Source organism: Dreissena polymorpha, chromosome 6 (assembly GCF_020536995.1).
Source record: "Dreissena polymorpha isolate Duluth1 chromosome 6, UMN_Dpol_1.0, whole genome shotgun sequence".
Classification (NCBI taxonomy): Eukaryota; Metazoa; Mollusca; class Bivalvia; order Myida; family Dreissenidae; genus Dreissena; species Dreissena polymorpha.
Window position 1 is genome coordinate 74,123,594 of NC_068360.1, and position 22,405 is coordinate 74,145,998.

The 22,405-nt window shown below is 35.3% G+C and overlaps 1 protein-coding gene across 2 annotated transcripts; it reads left to right on the top strand.

Moving 5' to 3' along the window:
- The first annotated feature begins 11,274 nt into the window (after positions 1-11,274).
- On the top strand, positions 11,275-18,923 carry LOC127833705 (uncharacterized). 2 transcript variants are annotated; one of them, XM_052359122.1, is made up of 2 exons: positions 11,275-11,439; positions 17,547-18,923. In XM_052359122.1, the coding sequence occupies exon 2, from the start codon at positions 17,554-17,556 to the stop codon at positions 18,520-18,522; it is 969 nt and encodes a 322-aa protein (XP_052215082.1). In that variant the 5' UTR covers positions 11,275-11,439; positions 17,547-17,553; the 3' UTR covers positions 18,523-18,923. The 2 variants fall into 2 exon arrangements, with proteins under 2 accessions (XP_052215082.1, XP_052215083.1); XM_052359123.1 differs by lacking the exon at positions 11,275-11,439 and adding an exon at positions 16,685-16,761.
- Positions 18,924-22,405: the final 3,482 nt, after the last annotated feature.

The window sequence follows — 22,405 nt, forward strand, 5'->3', positions numbered from 1 at the left end:
CTTAATACAAGGTAAGTTGTTTACATTATTTAAAATATTGCAAGCTTACAGTACTCAACAATAAACAGCTGGTACAATGTAATATCATCGTTTTAATTTTAATAAGCCCTTGGTTAATTACCCTTTTTAATGTTATGGATCAATGCATCTCTAACACCTTCAATTGACTTGTTCATGAAAAATATACACCCTCAGTGCATGTTATCCCATACACCATCAATCACTTACGAAGGCTCGATTGGTCATTCTCGGCTCGGGTACTACTTACCGGTACATGTACCCCGGGTACTCTTAACTTTACTTACATGTTCCCTGGGTACGGTAAATAAACTTAAACATACCCGCAAATATTAGATTGTATCCTAGTTGTACATCCGCCAAAAATCCGATGTCGTTAAACATGCTACCGATAACGTAAAACAATATTGTTAACCTTAAACAACCTTCTCTTTTAAAAAATCTGCATCAACATGCTTTTTAGTTTGAGTGTTGAGAGGACGTCGTAGGAATAAGCAAGTAATCAAGAATACGTCTCTGTTTCTGCTTTTATTTCCTTCATGTATAATGACGATAAGGATTGACGACTAACATTGACGACAATGATCACAAGCATTTACGACTAACACTGACGACAAGCATTGTTAAATTAACGATTTAATTTGAATAATAAGATTATAGTACAACAGATATGCTTTTCAAAGTATAATATAATAGCATACACTCATTAGAATAAGAGGTTTCATAAATAACATATGAAACATTTTCAATCAATATCGAAATATCTTATTCAATATTTATTACACAGCATGAATTAATTGTTAAAACATAATATAAATACCGAATATGGTGTTCCCCATTTAACGGACCTTGCAAACCAAAAAATGTTTCTTTAAAAAAAATCTATGACGGTAAAAAGTGAGCGTGCGATGTCGCGGAAAATATTATACTTGACGACGTCATACAATGACGCGACTTTAAACAATTTAAGATTTAAAATTAAATCACATCATTGATTTTAACAATGAGTTTTGATAATATAAATGCCATTGAACAGAAAATTGACATAAATGTAAACATAATTAATTTTTACAAAATACCCGACAACAACCGATTTAGTGTTAAAATTCCCGGGTACGTTTTAGTATATTTACCGTACCCAGGGTACGAGCCTTACTAACTGTATTATTATTATATCTCACCGACTACAAGGTACCTTTACCTTGTTGTGTTTATCAACCTGGAATTTATGTAAAGTTCGGCTTTCTTTACTTTTTTTTTTCATTCATTTGATTACGCAATTGTTGACGTACCTCGTGGAAAATTATTTGAATCTTTGGACTTTAATGGCGACAAGCTGGAAGTGTCAATTTATTTTAAAAACGAATCTAAGATTTTAAGTATTGTGTGTTTTTCATGCATAATTCAGTGTTTTCCAGAAAATTGAGTACCAGTTATATGGCCGGCAACTATGCAGTAAAAGAAAAGCATTTATGACATTTACTTGATATATTTGGGAAAAGAAGCAGTCATGTAAATGTAAGAGTAAATGTAACCGGCAGAATCGCTGGCTGCCGGTATTTAAAGAGAACACTGATAATAGTAAACTAAATCTCTACGACACGATTACAGCGTTGTAAAATTGTGTTTTGGGTGATAATGGTTAGTAATTCATACAAATGTTATTAAAAAATATTGTGCTTTAAAATTAATTTTGAGAATGGGATGGAAGAACAGAAAATGAAGAGCATACAGGGATGGAAATAAGTGGTTTCCCATGAGCCCGGGGCAAGTAGATTTTGGCCTGGGCAACTCAATTTCAAAAGTTGGTAAACTTGTTTTTTTTTTAATCTTAAAACAATTCAGTGCAATAAAAATTGAAAAACAATTGATCACCATGGATCAATACTAGTTAAATAACATTCATTATATAGGAATAGGACATGATTCAATTCAGGCTCATAATAATACATCATGCATTGAACATGTGTATTGTCAGCAAATGTATATAATTATCTATTATTTTATTAAAAAAATATAATAATATTCACATGTTCATATTTCTGGGCTCGTTATTCTTTATCTGGGCAACCAAAATACTAAAGATGGTTGCCCACAATAGTAAAAAGTTAGTTTCAATCCCTGGCATATCATTGTAACTTTATTGTTTAACTGCATTGCATTAAAATTGTGATTGAGGTAAGCTTGTTGTTTATAGTATATTTACTTTTGAGCTCGACTATTATATATGAAATATATATAGTGTAGCTATCCTACTCACCCCGGCGTAGGTGCGCGCATTGGAATGTTTGCGTACCACCTCGAATATATTTCCTATGTCCATTGACATATTGCTTTCATACATGTATTTTGCTTCTTAACCAACATGACCCCAATGTATAAACAAAAGCAGATAACTGTATCAAGCATTTTGTAACAATTATGGCCTTTTTTTCACTAAGAATAAGCATATAATTGATAAATCTATTTTAAAGTTTGCGTACCACCTTTAAATTGCCACAACTTTTTTATTATGCTCTCCCCAAATTTTTTAAGGGGGGAGCATATAGTCGCCGCTTCGTCTGTCCGTCCATGCACAATTTTTGTCCGGGCTATTTCTCAGCAACTAATGACTGGAATTCAATTGAACTTAATGGGAAGCTTCACTACCAAGAGGAGACATGCATATTATCAGCCGGTTCTGGTCAGATGATTTTTCACAGAGTTACAATGTATGGCCCTATGAAATTTTCCATTAACTGTACATATAACGCGATCTACCTGTTGGCGTATTCGCTATTACTGGGAAAAATCTAGTTTTTGATTAAATCACGAAAAAGTGGTGTTTTTTATTGCGCAATCGCTATAAACATGTGGCTTGGCCGGAAGTACATGTAGCCTTAATAGCAACCCCAAGACAATTCACCCCCAGGAGACAATTGACGGGCTAGACAATTCAAATTAGATTTTTCATACCCCAATTTTTCGATTTTCGTAATCATTTTTGTCGTACCCAAATGTTTTTCGTACCCAAATTTGTTCGTACCTAAAAAATAATTCGTGCCCATTATTTTCGTACCCAAATGTTTTTCGTACCCAAATTTTACGTACCCAATTTTTTTCGTACCCCTTTTTTTTCGTGCCCAATTTTTTTCGTACCCATTTTTTTCGTACCTAAATTTTTGTTCGTACCAAATTTTTTCCGTAACAATTTTTTTTTTTCGTACCCATTTTTTTCGTACCCAAATGTTTTTTGTTCCTAATTGTTTTCGTACCCAATTTTTTTTTCGTACCCATTTTTTTCGTACCGAAATGTTTTTCGTACCCAAATTTGTTCGTACCCATTTTTTTTTCGTACCAATCTTTTTCGTACCCAAATTTGTTCGTACCCAATTTTTTTTTCATACCCATTTTTTTCGTACCCAAATAAAAAAATCGTACCCATTTTTTTAGTACCCAAATTTGTTTCGTACCCAAATTTTTATTTGTACACATTTTTTCGTACCCAAATAGTTTTCGTACCCTATTTTTTTTTGTTTCCTTTATTTTTTTGTACTCTAATTTGTTTTCGTAACCAAATTAGTTTTTTTTCCTGCCCATATTATGTTCGTACCCATTATTTCTTCGTACACAAATTTGTTCATACCCAAATTTTTTCGTACCCATATGTCGTACTCAAATTTTTTTCGTACACAAATTTGTTCGTACCTAATTTTTTATTCGTACCCAAATAGTTTTTCGTACCCAAATAGTTTTTCGTACCTTTATTTTGTTCGTACCCTTTTTTTTTCGTACTCAAATTTGTTTTCGTACCCAAATTATTTTTTTTTCGTACCCACTGCCCACATATTTTTTCGTACCCAAATTTTTGTCGAAATAATCGGCTTTCAATTTGATTTGATCTCCCCACTCATTCCATCCCGCGAAACCCTTAAGGTGTCGCAACTCTAGTACAATTGTGTAGAAAATTTCATAACAGTACTGTTGATTATTATTTTAATCAATTTATTCATTCAATACATTTCACGGAGTTTTATTGTTTTAATAATATTCAAACAAATCAAATGCTACAAACTATGTATGCCATTATTAGAGCAGGCAATAATGTAGTATTTACAGCTTAGTTTATACAATGTTTTGTAATAAATTGTCATTACGCATATATATGTAAAGTAAACATTCTGACACATATTTAGTGTTAGATATATAGGCGAGTGAATGTGAAAATATGCAGTTGCGAACATGAACCAATTATTTGGTGTTTTGGAGCACACTGTGGGCTGACGAGGTCAAAGCGTAGTCCGTTTCGCTACGACGTCGGGTATATGTTTTACTACGAAAACATTGTGTAAATAAACTACTTAATCAGGCGAGTTTCATCTTTTCTGGTGTTTATGGATTAGAGAACGGAACATCCAGTAATGGTAGGTACTTATTTTCAATAATAAACTAATAACACATGCGCGTAGTTGCAACCTTTAAGTTTATTTTGAGCTAAAATCGAAATATTTCGATTTGAAGCAATGTATAAGGTGGTTATTCTGTTAAATTAGCCAATTACGGTAACTTAAATTAAATTAAACTTCATGTTACTTTGATTCAGTGTACATTTCACATTTTAAAGTACAAAACAGGTTGCGAACATATTTTTTAATCATTCAAATGCTTTGTTTCGAAGGAAATTACAAGTCGCTTTATGTATAGGTTTCGCACAGAGTATGTATTGGTTGCGCAACGAAGTACAAATATAATGTATAGGTTGCTCAACGAAGATTCTGTATCTATTGCAGGACATATCACATGCAGTTTGCAGTTACTGCAGACTGCTATTTTCCAGTGCAAAAGATGCCTTGCTTCACAATGCGCATTAACATCCAAACGAAAAAGTTGAACCCGGTGAAAGCCGACAGAGTCCCGGCAGAGCCCCGGTATACCGTCTCTCCGCCGGCACTCACCGGGGCTATAACGGCATCAAACCACGGCAGAGCTGCTGCAACGCCCCGGTTTAACCGTGGACAACCGGGGTTCTACCGGGAAAGTATTCAAATGTTTAATACATCCGTGATGAACCAGGAGTTACCGGGAAGGACCGGCAATGACCGGCTTTGCACTGGAAACAACCGGAACTTCACCGGAAACAAGCGGGACGGCACCGCCAGAGCACCAGTTTACTAATGTAACGTAGCTATAAAGAGACTCTGCCGACATTCACAGGGGCTCCACCGGGGCGTTGCCGTGGCTCTGCTGGGGTGTGTTTGGGCCCCGGTGGAGCCAAGGTGCCGTACCGGTTGTTCCTGGTACATTCCCGGTTGTTCCCGGTGCCACGCCGGTCGTTGCCGGTCCTACTTGGTAACTCTCTGTTCATCCCCTAGGTATTAAACATTTCAATACTTTCCCGGTGGAGCCCCGGTCGTCCACGGTTCATCCCGATGGAGCACCGGATCATCCCGGTAGGGCCCCGGTTCATCCCGGTAGATGCCTGATCACGCACTAGGGCTCCGCCGGTGTCATAGTGAGACTGGGCCTTAACCGCATTGTAACACGAGGTAAATTTACCAGCCGTCATGTACGCAGTAAACAATAACCTGTGACAGAAACCCACTGCCACACCTTTACAACAATATATTGGTTATACAATTGCGGATTTGTGCTATTTGGGTCCTACTTTCCACACCTTACGGCTGTTACAGGTGTGGATTTTACAGGTGAAATCATGTATACGAACATAAAGTTCATCTCAAATAAGTTGACGATAACCGATTTTCAAGAAAATCGCTTTGATATTTACAATGTAAAAATCAAAATCTGTATGAGATAAATAATGATCGAAGTTGGGACATGGGATTTACTTTGACATAAGCAGCGTTTCGAGATAAGCGAGTTGGGGATAACGAGAATCGAATGTTATTTGATAAAGAGTACCGTATGCTGAAAACCTATCGTCGCTCTCTATCAAAAAAAACGTATAAGAGATTGTCACGAGGAGAAGATGAGTTATTTTTATTGAGACCGACGACATTAGGTTCTCGACTCTCAACTGTCATCTTATATATGGATTTTCGATTTGAATCGTTTCCTTTGGCCTTGTCGTGAATTTAATTATATCATAAACATGTGCATTACCATGTCGACTGTGCGCTTCGGATCATGTTGTGCCGTTGTTACTACCTCGTCCTCAAAGAAAACATCCAGCCACTGTGTATTAAAAAAAAATTTCTTAATTTTGCCTTCGAGAGATAACCAATACGTCTTCTGTGAGAAACGCATACACGCTTAAGCGTTGTCGTAGCGAGGCATATACGTATACTGTCAGAGACATGATCATGCCTAATAAAAGTAATAATAATAGCCTTTACTTCTGATAACTGGGTCACCCTACACATTTCTAAACACACCAGTGGCTTAACGATATATAGATAAATTTGGAAATTGTAAAATTGTGTCATTAAACACAGTTGTAAACCTAAATTGCATTTTTTAAAGTGAAACTTTACTTCGGTTTGATAAATCAGCGGTATATTTCATGTTTAACCGCATAAACCAGACACATCTTGGATTATAATTTGATGAAACAGACCTATGAAATGTCATTGTGCTTAAATTCAGAGTTTTGTTAGAAGAAAATCATATTCGTACATGTTTTAAACACAATTTTCTACTACTCCGTTATCGATGTCATGTGTATTTTAACAATGTTTTCGTAGTAAAACATATACCCGACGTCGTAGCGAAACGGACTACGATTTGACCTCGTCAGCCCCCAGTGGAGCAAACATGCTCGATTTTGTCGTATTGGTAATTTCATTCCGTTGTAGCTTAAAATCTGCAAGACCTGTTAAATATGCGAAGGCTCATGCGCATTGCGATCACACCATCTGGCGCAATAGGTGCAAGTTGCAAATGTACATATATCAATAAATGTACAAAATGTGATAAAACTGACCATTTATTTCCTGATATAATGTAAGCCTCTTACGCCATGCTATTCACAGCACATATGTCACGACGATGTAACTGTTAAATGTATGTTTTTTTACGGTAATAAAGGGTGACACATACCAACATGCTAAACACACATAACTCACACTCATTCCTGACCCAATACCCTACCCTCATGCTCCACCGACATAAGCCACCTGTATTTATCATCCACAAACAACATGCTCATTTCCCATACCCTTACATGATGGTCCACCCACACACCCCATCCTTATGCTCAATATAACGAAGTGAAACTCCAGCTGCTGGAGTAGTATTGAATTATTATTATAAACAATTAGTTGGTCCTTTATTTAAGGCAAGTGACTGATTGCCAAAACAGTACAAAACAGGACAATACATCACAATACAAAACAACATAAACACAAATAAGAATAAAGCTGGGGTCGCCGCCTTGGAACGGTCAATGCAAATCATTGTGGTTTAAACCGGTTTTGGGGCGCTCAACCTCACACTTGGCCCAGCAATATTCATAATACATGAACGTGTAAATAAAATTTAACCTCATAGCATTGTAACTCAAATTCAACAATAATAAAAGGGAATTAAAACGCATTCAATTTAATTACCATTTAATTACTCACTGGTATTGACGATACCAGAGCAACAGAGTTACAACTTTTTGAGGAACGATGGAATGAAACTATGATCAAGTGTCAACTACATTCCTTCTTTATAGAAAAAGATTAAAGAATATAGCATCATGAAGTTTATATTTCAGATCATCATCGCACAAATACAGGAAGAAGCAGCAATAATGGGTGTAAAAACTCCATATTACATTGCTTTGTTGTTTATGTACTGCTAAAAATGAATCAAACAAGAAACGCCTGTCACAGAGAAAAAAATAAAATTATAAACTCAATGACCTATGCATGAAGATTACAACTTGGAAAGTTGGACACTTACCACACCCTCATGCGCCATCCACATACCCCTGCATCATGCTCCACCCACACATCCCACTCTCATGCTGTAGACACTTACTCTACCCTTATGCTCAATCTACATACCCTTACATCATGCTCCACCCAATAATCCCTTCCTAATGCCCAAGACGATTATCCCACCCTTTTGCTAAAAATTACATACCCTTACACCATGCTCCACCTACACATCCCATCCTCATGCTCAAGACACTTATCCCACCCTAATGCACCATCCACACACCCCTACCTAATTCTCAAGACTCTTACCCCACCCTCATGCTCCTTCCCTTAAATAATGAACCATCCACAAATCCCACCATCATGCTTCAGGCACTTACTCCACCCTCATGGTCCATCCACATACCCTTACATCATGCTCCACCCACACATCCCACCGTCATGCTCAATACACTTACCCTTACATCATGCACCATCCACAAACCTCACCATCATACTCCAACCACATACACTTACATCATACTCCACCCACATACCACATCCTAATGAACCATCCACGTACCCAGACCACATGTTTTGCCTTTGAAGCAATAATTGGATATATACTCTTATAATTGTTTCATCCTAGTCAGAATACTACTAAAAGCATATAGTCAATTATGCCTACTCTGTCATCCTGTAACTTCAACCAAGAAAGCCTGTTGATGCGGACGGCAAGCATGTGGATGTGGGATCGATTGTTTTATTACATGTATTTCAGAGGTCGAAGGGTCGGTTGGGTTCGGCTTGGTCGGCCTGTGGGCTCTTGTAGGGGGACATTAGGGTCTCTCCGCTGTTAACTGAAACAAGGCAACATATTCTTTGACTAACACAGCAAGTTGGACTTCCTCCTCCTGTTGCAATCCAGACAGTACAAAACAATAAGCACATAGTTCGTCATAACATAGCAATATAACAATCACACTTTGTGGTCCACATTACTATATATAAAATGGTACGTCTTGAAATCTCACCCTAACCTAAAAATCATCAAGAAAGATCCTTATAGGCAGACTTGAATCATAGTGGAAATTGGGTAATATTTAACCAAAAGAATGCAAGATATTTTGCTCTTAATCTTTCGTCTTCCTGTTTTTAAACAAATACATTATGAGTAACCTTTATTTGTTGAACAAGATGAGCAGTTGGGAAATTGTATACATTCATATGCTTATGCCATAGAATATGGGCTCGCATATTTAATGGTCATAAATGCAAATTTCAACGAAAAATAACTTTGTCTTACCCAAAGTATGCAATTAACATCGCTTTTGCCCTTTAGGTGACGTTTTGGTGAACAATAGCAGTATAAGTAAGCTAAAATTTTTGAAAAGATGGACGGAAAAAAATCCACCATATTAGACTTACGACTCACTTTTTTACGGCCATAAATCCACATTTGGAAAAGAAAAAGCCTTTTTTATTCTAACCCAAAGTATGTAAATCAAAACCTACATTATCGTACTTAGCGTACCTGTTTGGAAAAAAAAACTCATAAGTAAGCTATATTTGTTGAACAAGATGAACAGTTTGAAAAAAATGAAGCACATTGACGTCCATCTTTTACGATCTAAAATCTCCATAATAATAATCATAATAAAAAATAACACTGATTTTTACCTAAAAGTATGCGAGAAACGTTGTTTTTAGACTGTGCATTCCAGTTTGTTAAAAATTATTTTAAAAGCGAGCTATGTTTGTTGAATAAGATGTTTGTTGGAACAAAAAAATGTTTACTTCAAAAAAAATATTTTCTGAACCAAAGTCTGCAAAAAACATTGCTTTAAGCATTTTCAGGACCGTATCTTAACAATTACACTATATGTGTTTATTAAGATGATATGATAGAAAATAAAGGACATAAGACAATTGACTTTTATTTTGTACTGCCTTAAATCCCCATTTCAACAAAAAAAAATCACAAGCTGCCAACCAAAAGTATGCAAGAAAGATTGCTTTTAGCATTTCATTTGCTGTTTCTAAATCATACTATTACAGGAAAGCTAAATTTGTTGAATAGCACATAAGAATACTGAATTGCATATTCCACAGCAAAAAATTAAAATTAAACCAAAAAATATTGTAACCCAAATAAGGAAAGAAACATTGCTTTTAGCCTAAACATGTCTGTATGTCGCCAGTGACTTTATCAGAATGCTATGCTTTTAAACAACATAAACACTTGGAAAGTTTAGCACATTAAAAATATTGCTTTGCATATTTAAGGGCAAAAAAAAACAACAACACATGTTGACAAGAAATTCACTGTTTTCTGGACAAGAGTATGCAAGAAACATTGCTTAAAGCATGTTTGTGTCTGTTTATAGACAATAACGTAATGAGTAAGCTGCAATGTATTTGAAGGTTCAATAAATACATTCAGAACTCGTGCAAGTATTCCTTTTGTGGAGATAATTATGAACCGCACATCGTTGTCACATTCGACGCGATCGCACTGTAGAACTACGATGAACGAAATTAAAAATAAACAAAGTCTTGTTTACAGCATGTACATTAAACAAAAATAAATTATATTTTTACAAATCCGTATTCCCTTAACGATGGCCATCTTAAGCCTCGGTAAAATATTTACATGCTGATGAAAATAGCATGATAATTTAACAAAGGGCTTCAATGAAATTGTTGGTTGTGGCTTTTTATTGAACACCCCATTTGAATAAAGTTTTATAATGTTGCCTCTAATAGATTTCAAGTTATATCCTGGACAAGAAACCCAAAGGTCGGATGGATAGCGTGTTTACAGGAATAAACAATTTACATAGTTTCTTGAGCTGGCATATATCAATAGTATGAGTTGTATGTGGCCAACAATCACATTGTTGAACGCTATATTATATTATAAGTGAATTGTTCAAAAATGTTTGCATTTGAACAAATGCAATTAAATGAATTTACTAGCAAAACTGTAATAATAGTTTTGAATAATTACGATAACAAGAACACAATATAACAATATATGACTGCTCGGGGTGTCATCCGTGACGTTTATTAAACAAACCTAACCCACTTACACCATACCTTGCAGTCTTTTTAGTTATATGGAAGTTTAACCGCTATCTCGATATTTTACGCTTATTTTAAAAAATCAATTAAAAGCATGACACACGTTTTAGGATTGTTCCGAGTTCTAAACGACCATATATTGCATCACAAGTTCTAGATGGCACTTCTATGCCACCATACAGCTGCGTTAGTGAGCGCTGAATATAAAATATTATGCACTATATAGCTATTACGGGAAAAACATGAACTCAGAAAGTTAAGCTTTATGCATTTATTTAACTCCACAACGATTCCCTGCTCATAATTACTCGTTGAATTATCCCAATATAACCTCACGTAATGTCACCACAGAATGTTAAACCGGTGTTAATGTAGGATATTTTGTTGACTCAATACAGTAAGTAATGTAAACTTAAGTTAAAACCGGATACAAGAGAGCATACACAAGTATCCATTGACGCTCCTGTCGCTTTGTGTCGTTCCGAATTTGCAAGTAAGATTATATGTTGTTTAAAGTATTGTTAGACAATAAAATTAGCAGATAAATTGCTCGGTTGCTTCAAAAATTACTGTCGTAATTGCTATATTTGTATTGATTTTTATATTCCTTTATGGCATAAAACGATTTGTATGTAGATTCAGAGCTGTATTGTTGTTTTATTCCAGTAAACAAAATCATGTTTAATAAAATTTGTAGCAATTATTTATTGAACATATTTTCCTCAAGTCGGCATTGGAGCAAGATCGTCAGTGTGTGTACAGTGACAAATGTGCTGATATTGACTGTATAAATATAATCACTTCAATTGCTGACTAATAAACACGCCATTGATAAAATATATATTGCTTCCTCAATTTTATAAATTTGTCTATCTTACATACACAATATGATATAACTTTAAGCGTATGATCCGTGACACTGGCGCTTGCTTGACGTCATTTCTGTCGTAAAAATAAAACAAGAGGACCGAGCTTGCTACCATGGCTTCTCTCCACAATCAGGCAATAAGGCCAAATCCTTCACATTGTAAAATCTTTTTACTGTGACTTCACTAAACATTAATTTTAACATGTCTTACTGAGATTTTCAAATACTTAATTCATTGATACCTAAATATAACATATCATTGACGTAACTGCCCTCAAATGTAAACTCTTATATGGTTCCTAATTTGGAGTTTTAGTTTTCAACAACCCGCCGCTTATTATTGCGCAAAAATAACGCAAATACGCACATACTCGATTTGAAGCGATAAATACATGCACCAATTTTACCATGGCGTTTATTGTTTAAATATTTATATCGCTTGCGAGTCTATAATGCAAAGAGGATTGCTATGAACAAAGTCCTTATTCTCTATCCATAGAAATATTGTTATTTTCCTAAAATAAAATATGATTAACATTTCGTTTTTTTTATATTTGTAATGCTTCCATTCGTGAAATCATGTGCATCATGTGCGTTATTTTTCTAATCGTGACGGAGTACCCGAAACATGTTATTAGCAGGTCTTTTTTGTAGCAAACAATAGAACATATTAATAAGGCATAATATGTATACCTAACCGATTCAACAATCTACAGTGCATAACGGATTTGAGTATCATATTCATAAGGATAATTGAATTTCAAGTAATCAGTTCATTAGTTCGTTATAGTCATAAATCAAACCTTTTGAAAACTAAAAGAACACTATGTAAAAGTTTAAAATAGCACACATATACTGTTTTGTGACCTGTAACTATGTGCGGAATAAACTCAGCCTTGTCAATATGTGTAATTTTACTGCGTCTCATACTTTGAACTCATATTATCTGGGTTTATATATAGTTGCCTTATTTATATCGGTTAATCATGTACCTCACGGTGGTAAACGCATATTACATTTAACCGATAGTCGTCTGTAGTTTTTATAACGTCATGTATCTTAACGTGGCTCTATTGTTTGATTCTATACCGTCGTTTATATTTAGCTGTGAGATAATACCTCAATATTTTCTGAAAAGAGTCAGCATTTTCTGAAAAAAGAACACGAACAAACCACCTGAAGATAACATTATCGGATTTCTCGGCGTTCAAGGCTTTTTTTATTACAAAGAGGACATTTAGGCCAAACACATAGACACATATGTTTATTTTTTATTTCGCCCGTATGGTCCGTTTTGAATCGCATCCGAATTGCATTTCCATACATTTTGTAAAACTACATATATATTACGACATAGACTTTTTTCAACCGTTAATAGTAAATTGAGGCCTTTGATTTGCTTTTGTAAGTATATTCAACAAATATTCATAAACTATATAGTTAGTTTTATGCGGTTTGCGCTCGCGGCTTGAGAGATGGAAAATGGTATGAAGATATCTTTTTTCGCTAGATCGCTCCTATGGCTGGGGTAAAAATCCCGGTGAACAACTGTTCAATTTGCTGCAGCCTTAGTTGGGATTAAGCCAGCTTCGCTGATGTAATGCTTGTCATGATTAAGCGTCAAATGTCCAGCCATTCTGATCTTTGTTTACAGTAAAGAGCTTATTCAAGCAGACGATCTAACAAGCCAATTTCAAATCGTAGAGAACAACTTGGTTGGCGAAAAATTGAATTTATGACAACTTAACTATTTTAGCTTCATTCTAGTTTCTTAAGCATTGATTTATTTTGAGTTATGCACTGATCGAGTCGACTGTCTTTCCGAGCACGTATTACCAATATGAAAAAAGATTTGAAAAATAAACTTGAATAATAAATAATAACATAAATTTAATAAGAAGGTAACATATATGTATGGTACATTAAGTAAGTAATCAGTGTGTGTTATATGGTTGATATCCGATGTACGACACTTCGCGTTTATAATATTCCAAACTTATAATACGAATTTATCCCCGTTTTCCCTAGATGCGTCTGTATTACACTTCTGGTGGTCTATTTTATTGTTGTATGCAAATGTAGATTTAAATATTATGTAAAGATATCAATGGTGTGATAAATACATTAGGTAAATTAAGTATTCTATTAAAAACAATACGTATATAATACACATTAAGGGGCATATCAACGGTATTAATTGTGATTCTTAATATGACTTCACCAATTCACGGCATATTATTTGTATGAATTAATGTATAATAACGCAGTACCATTTTATTGAAATTGCTAGGGAAATATATATGATTTTTGTATCCTCGCAGTTCAGTACGATAAAAATCTTATCCAACACAAGTATTGCATTTAAGGAAAACGTTTACATACATGTACTACAAACAAGTGTGCATGTGAATAGAGAAACTACAGAAGGCAAATATGGCGTATATGTAAAGCAATCATTCGCTATCTACATGAACTTCGTTATCAATAATGAGTTGCTGTTTTTTTTAATTAAAATAATCTTTAAGTTGTTGATACGCCACTGTAATGTAATAATGCTGAAATTAATATTTTTTTACCACTTGGATACGTATTTTCACGCATTTGTAGTCCCTTAGAAAGTGATGTTTAATTTAAGACCTTTCTTACTAGATTAAAGTTTTTAAGGCTTCATCTCCAAACCTTAGATACAGCATAACACCCGAACAGTGTTCCTTGCAGGCTGTGTTGGTTTTATGCTGTTTGCACATAGCCATTTACACTTTGCGTCTTTTCTTTGTGGGAAAGGGTTAAATCTACAATGACTCAGATGTTTTAAAGTACAGAATTTATTTTAAGAACGTACGCGGTAGTTTTTACTATTTTTTATTACATATAGCAAATTGTTTGATAGATCCATCTTTTGCTAATATTACAATCGATGGTCACGGGTGTTCTTATTTGTTTTGTTGAGCTTTGAATTAAACGACTATTTCAACGTGTGAGTTCACCTCGCAAATATGACTTACAGAACAAAACTGAGCACAAAAATAAAAATACAATTGAAAATAATGTAACTCTCTGTGTCGATTAATAATTTTGATTGCAATTAAATGGATATCGACAAAGTAAATCGGAAAACAAAATTTCTTACTTTCAACTTTTAATACATTATCGCATATAAATTTCATTCCAATTTAAGCAAATGGGTCGTGGGTTATCAGAAAGAAATTAGAAAACAGATTAACAAGCAAATTCGTTTAATTGATATCTCCCGCAATATTGTGGTAGTGACAGACAAACGGACGGACTGACGTACGGACAAACAAGGACAATTCTCACAGGTTCTTTTTTCACAGTTACAATTCAAAATACAACTCGCAGTAAAACAATGAATACAAGATTCTAACACATCCCGACTGAAAATGAACTACATAAATTAGTATCCGATCCTGTTTGCTCAATATAACGCGGGTCATTGTTCTGTCAAATGTTAGATGAATATAACTTATTTAGAATCGATAATAAACTTGCATTTTAAAGCCTGTTGATTTCCTTTTACAGAATACGGGCCTTATCAAATTCCCAAATGCTACACGTAATCCCATGTCTTGTCTTCAGTGTCACAAAAATTAAAAAAGGATTCCAGTATATTTAGGTAGAAAGATTTAGATTGCATTCGTGTTATATGACGTTATGTGTGTTTTATAAACGGGTTGTTGGTGCGGTACCTGCGCACGTTCAAATACTTTGCTTAACGATTGACAAACCTTTAAAAGCCTTAGTTTACATCAATGTGTTTTATAAATCAATTGCTTGCCAAAAATAAACAAAATGCTGTTGTTTTTTTTCCAATCATATTGGTCAGAGAAAAAGCGCACAAAAGTAAATAGTATGCAAGTATTATCTACACCTGCGGCAAGATGCACCACCATCCACACATGGTTCATAAGTATCAGAGCGTCGTCTATGAATAATTTAAATTAATCAGATATTCTATGTGGTAAGTTTTATCAAACAACACTACATAAAAGTTGATATCTTAAGCTGTTGTTAGAGAAAATAAAGTTTTCCGATTTATTTTTTGGCATAAGATGAAATCACAACGATTTTGATTATATTTTATATAAAACACATATTCCTTTATGGCATGTTTTAAATATATGATGATTCAGTTACAAATTGATAATTTTGAGGGAAAGCTATCCGTTTTAAACAAGTTCTTTTTGACAAAACATTTTCAGTTATAAGGCAGTGTTGAATGTTTTCCGTAATGAGATTCTTGATTGTTGTTATAAACACGCGATAAAAAAGGGGGTTTCAAGTCGCAGGAATGATGGTCGATTCTTACTGTGTGGGCTACACATTGTTTATCAATGTTCTAAACTGTATAGTACTTATTTCTTGGTATCATTCCCTTATTGAATATGCATCCCGTTTTTTAATCGAATATCCGAAAAAGCATACACTTATTGCGCAAACGGTTTTACAGTTGAAACAAATTTGCTTAGAACTAAACTGTCCGATACATACTTAAAACAATCGGTCCAGCTATATGACATGATCCAAGTACAGTTACTGATTAATGTTAACCAAATTTCAGTGTCTCTACTCAAAACGAACGTCATTGTCCAGAAGCGGTAGTTGTCTTCAGACCTAATTATATAAAAATATAGTTATCCCCGAGTGTTTAAACATGACAATTAAACAAATCAAAGATCTAGAAAGTTGTATGGACTAACACTACCAATACCACTACCACCAATATCGCCAACATCATTATTGTCAGAAGAGCCTTCGTCAATTATAACAAGCGTTATCATGTTAAATTTTGAACCGTTTATTTACTTTTGTCTTTGCAAATTACCTGAGTTTAACGCGTAGATATCGATATCTTTGTGTTTACTGCATTTGGAACTCTCGATATAAGCATTTCATTTCATTTTATTTGGATCTACAACGTGTAAGCCGGTATGTATTTAAGTTTATTTAGCTGTATTGCGTCAATTAAGATTTCAGTAATGTTGTTTAAACACAGATTTGAACTAATCTGAAAAACTAAACATGTACCAACGGCGGGGTATATAAGGCCGCATACAGTTAGGCTCGTCCACGAATAAACTTAAGCAAACACGCGCCTGCTGCTCTTGTCAGCTCATGTACGGGACTTCGTGACCACGTTTTTAGAAATAAACGCACACCTTGTGTGCGCGTTCCGATTGATTGATATGGAAAATAGTCTCTATATTTGTCAGCGTGCATTTACGCTCTTTAGCCCGAAAATCGCCCAATAAGTGCAAAAGGTACCAAGTTGCTTCTAATTTAAATTTCACATAGTACCTTTTTGCACCAGGGGGACACTATCTTCTTCAGAACCACTTTTATTTTCATTGTATTTATTTTTTTGATGAAAAATTAAATGTATGCAAAATGAACAATCAAATTGAAATCAGTATAAATTATAAAATTGCCATGTTAACCTAAATATAGCTTCAGTCAGAAGGGGTTACCTTACATATACATACATGTTTGTTTGTAACAAATATTTAATGCCAATTAAAGTCCCAGTTCTGTCCCGCTTACGCAGCTTAATTAGCTGCGCATAGAAGTATATGGTTAAGCATCCAATCGATTGTAAGGCGTATTTTTTTTTGTTTAACTATATTAAGGTTGTGTTTTGTTCGCGTTTTTGTTTTAAAGAATTATTGTTTTCATATTTAGGTTTAATTTGATTTTGTGTTTGATTCTCGTTTCAGGTTTTTAATGTATGACACGAAAATGACGACATCATTTCCTATCATAGACATGTCAAAGGCTTACACAGAGCGCAAGAGGCTCGCAAAGAAAGTAGTCCATGGTCTCGAAAACGAAGGATTTCTATTTATAGACAACGTCGCGAATTTAGATTATGATAAGCTTTTAAGCGCATGCAAATGGTTTTTCGATAAGCCGATCGAATTCAAGCGAACAGTGATGCGAAAATTTTGGAACCCCGAAAATTCGAACATTTACCGAGGGTATTTTCCAGTCACAGAGGAAGAACCTTGCCGGAAGGAAGGTTTTAAATTCGCGCGCGATGTCATAGATGATGACGTAACAGTTGCTGAATATAACAGGTTCTACGAGAAGTCTCCTTGGCCAAAGGAAGATGGGGAATTCCCTTTTAAGGAATTCCTTCAAGAAACTTATGAGATTCTACACAACACAGCTTTAGAGATTCTAAAGCTAGTCGCCATCGGTTTGGATATAGAGGAAAACATCTTCGAAGACATGTTTTCGGACAAACCATGTTCTACATTAAGAATCATGCATTACCCGCCTTGGGAAGGGAAACCGCCGAAAAACGCGATTGTCGAAGATGGAAAAGTCGTCGTATTTTCGGAACACATCGACAAAAACTTCATGACGCTTCTCACTAGATTCGACTATGGCGGACTGGAGGTTAAGACCATAGATGGTTCGTGGGCGGAAGTGGATCCAAGACCAGGAAGTCTCGTCATGAACATCGGAGACATCTTCTCCAGAATGATGGATGGAAGGCTAAAAGCGAGGATACACCGGGTTATCGACATCGGCACCGACCGTTACGCCGTTCCGTTCTTTTTTACGCCTCGTTACGACGCTGACATCGGGGTCCACTTCATGTCAAAAGCCACCGGGAAGGGACCGGAACACCGGGTGGAGCAATACGGACCCTGGGTCCTCGACGTCATTAAAAACCGGGAAAAGTAATTTTAGTACCTTGCGCTACCGGATATTGAGCCAACATCATAGAGTGACGTTTTTGTTTTTGTACTATACGATATTGTACGGCGATTGAGTAACTATGATCGAGGCAAAACGTTATTTGGAAATATAAATGTAGTGTACGGACGGAGCTGCATAACATCTCTATTTGGTGTCATAGTTGATAAGGATTAACGACGGAATGCATGTATGCATTGATGTCACAATAACACGGCTTTGTTTCTGTATATTTAAAAGATATAAAATATTGCGTTAAAAAAACATCAAAATAATGACGATAACACTGACTATTATGACATAATTGACGACAATGATATCTCTGATGATTGTGATTGATAATTGACGACGATATGAAGATATGATTATTAATTGAACATATGATGTCACAGCTTGTTTGTTTTATTCTAAAAGAATATGTAGTGTTCAGTAATATGTATGAATAAACTATAGCATAACGTTACAAATATGTGAAGACAACATATGCATCATATGCAAACAAGAGCGCAAACACGCATAACAATGCCGACCGCCTGTGTATAAGTGTTTTATGGTATACGCACGTCTGATTTACTTCATGACCCACACTTTAAATATTAAAAAGAAAGTGAGTTGCTTATTTGTGTTAAGTGTGTACACTTCTTGTAGCATACTTTGAACGAAATACACAGTTATTATCGAACCCGCGATTACGATACATACAGACAGACGGACATAAGGACATACAGTTTATTCAGACTTCTACTACATCGTCATAATACCTAAATATACACACTGTGTCCCGTATATAGGTATAGCAACATAACATTATAAAACATAAAATAGTCAATTAATAATTCAAATACAAATAGACATAATCGATTTCAAAACAACTGGTTGTCCTAACGGTGGCACTTTACTCCCTATACGTCGTTAAACCAAACAAAACAGCAAAACAAATTGCGGACGAAAATGAAATCTGCACTCAGGAGGCAGGTGCATAAAGTGAATAAAGAAACGAGGCTTAATTATGTGTCTATGATCGAGCGTTGTCGAGTACTTTGTTGTGTTTGGGAAATAGAACATTAAACAAGTATTTTAATTGCATTACTATAAGATATATTCAAGTACTATGTTGTTTCTGTATTGTTTCTTGTTTTTACGCTACAAACTAACGTGTGATCTTACACTGATTTACAAAATCACTGTAAGTAATAGCTCTAGCGACAATACTACTAATTCTACTAATACTACAAGTATTACCTTTAATTGAGTAGTTCGTCGGCCCACTTGACTAAAAAAAGAAGTCAGATATGCTTAAAACCAGTCAAATTGCTACACGGAGACTTGAAGAATAGCTTTATCAAGTCATTATGTATAAGAGTTCGATGGCAGACTGAAATTCAAATATCTGAATATTTATTTTGTGTATTAGGTGATCCTTGAATTCTAAATAAAGCTTTAGACCTCGCGTGATGAATGCTATTTTCTATCAAAATTACCTGAAACTGTCGTTTTTGCATTTTGCTTTGAAAAAACATGTGATGTTCGTTGCATTAGGTTTGCATTTTGACATTTTATGTTCAACTTTATGAAGTAACGTTGAAAGAATAATCATTGTTTAACGATTCAACATGGAATGGTGTATGTGGCTTTTGCTTTTGTGTCGTTGTTTTTGTTGTTGTTGTTGTTGTTGATAGTCATGATGTTGTTGACGACAAAGACGACGACGACGATGATGATGACGATTGTAGGAAACATAGATTGCACAGTAACTCTTTCTATGCGATAATTGTCAAGTTCCGTTCGCAGTAACTTTAAGTTATGCAATAACTGTGCCACGGAGTATAGAGACACAACTCCTGGCGCGATCACCTTTTTGGGGGCTAAGAAGACAAAGCAACACACACGTCTTGTATAATTAAATTCTTCACTTTAATGATTGACGCCAACAGATGTTAAATAACGTGCAGAAGACGAAGATGTTAATACGTTAAGACTCGAAGACGGTTATCTGCAAATTCAATCAGTCAGACGCATGCATTTTATATAAAATACATGATTTGACAAAGCTTGTATGGGTCATGATACAAACAATATCCCATGAATACATAATTGTACATTCATACAGATAACACTTATACAATCAATCAATTAACATATCGCCCCTTGGTGCAAAAGGGTACCAGGTGACATTGAAATTAGAAGGCACCTGGCACCTTTATGCACCAATGGGGCGATATAACATTATGTGTGGTTTTCCTGCCCTTTACCAAAAGTCTAATCTTATTACGATATCCAAAAAAAATACTGATAAAATATAAGACTACTATCGATAAGGAAAAGTAATTCTCTTATAAAGCTGACAATTATGAAGTAACAAAAATATTACTAGTACATTAGTGACCACCCTACTTGTTTCAAGGTTCTTAGTACACTGAAGAGTTGGGCAACTTACAATTGGTATTCAAATAATTAATATGCATGAATTATAGGCCTGACCAATCGAAGTTCAAGAATGGCCCCTAAACATCAGATCTAATTACAACTTTTGCCTTATACGGAGCATCCCTGCTCACCTTGGAATGCCCTGTCTCTGTTAATTCTAACAAACGCAGTGACACTAGCAGAGGTTGCAGCTCGGTGAAACTGTCATTTTAATAAAAAAATTATGGTCCTAGCAGACATGGGAAATGAACACAACACGCCCATTTATATGTCCACGCATGGCAGGTGGTTCCTGCAAGTCTTAGTCTCTCACAACGATGTTGATGATGATGATGATGATGATGATGATGATGATGATGATGATGATGATGATGATGATGATGATGATGATGATGATGATGATGATGATGATGATGATGATGATGATGGTGACGGTGATGGTGGTGGTGATGATTATGATGATGATGATGATGATGATGATGATGATGATGATGATGATGATGATGATGATGATGATGATGATGATGATGATGATGATGTTGATGATGATGATGATGATGATTATGATGATGATGATGATGATGATGATGATGATGATGATGATGATGATGATGATGATGATGATGATGATGATGATGATGATGATGATGATGATGATGATGATGAACGCAAAATTGGTTTTGGGCAAGGACCACCAAAATGCATTCTAGGAGCTTCAGAAACAGTTAGTGAGCCCACCAGTGCTTGCATGTGATAACTATGAACGTCCGTTCATCCTTCACAGCGACGGTTCCTCACAAGGCCTATGCGCCGCCATGTATCTGCATTAACATGGTAATGACAGAGTCGGTATCGAAACTAAAAAACATATGTCAGCGAAGTGGTGTAAAAGAGTCTCACACTACACTTTATCGTTGGAAATTGTATGGTGGAGATATTCAAAAAACTCTTTTAAAGATGCTAGGTACTCTTGATGAAGACAAAATGAGTAATAGGAAGAGTGTGTTGGACCAATGGCACACGACTTCACAGGCATTGCGCCGTACTAAATTATGTGTGGTCGCCATTCCAAACTCGTCATTGACGCTCTTTAAGACTTGTACATTGAGACGATTAATGCAAAATAAGCGAATAAATATTCATCGCTTTATATTAATATTAAACCACGTTAATGTCTTGCAATTTTGTTTTCAATGCCAAAATTTCAGCGAATGAAGCCAGAATGATCGAAAGGTGCGTGCCATACGAAATGTCACTTAACGTTGTAAACCGCAGATAGATGTAAGAATTAGCCTTAAATTGTGCCAAATTAACATTTGTATTGATATACCTGTCAACGACGTAAACAATGATCATCCGCAAGCGAGGTGGGTTCGCAAATTCACAAAACTTATGGGGTTCTTAATGGGAAAATATTAATTGTTCCACAAACTGATTCAATTCG

Coding starts and splice junctions, on each gene's coding strand:
- LOC127833705 (XM_052359122.1), top strand. CDS start 17,554: ATGTATGACACGAAAATGACGACATCATTTCCTATCATAGACATGTCA.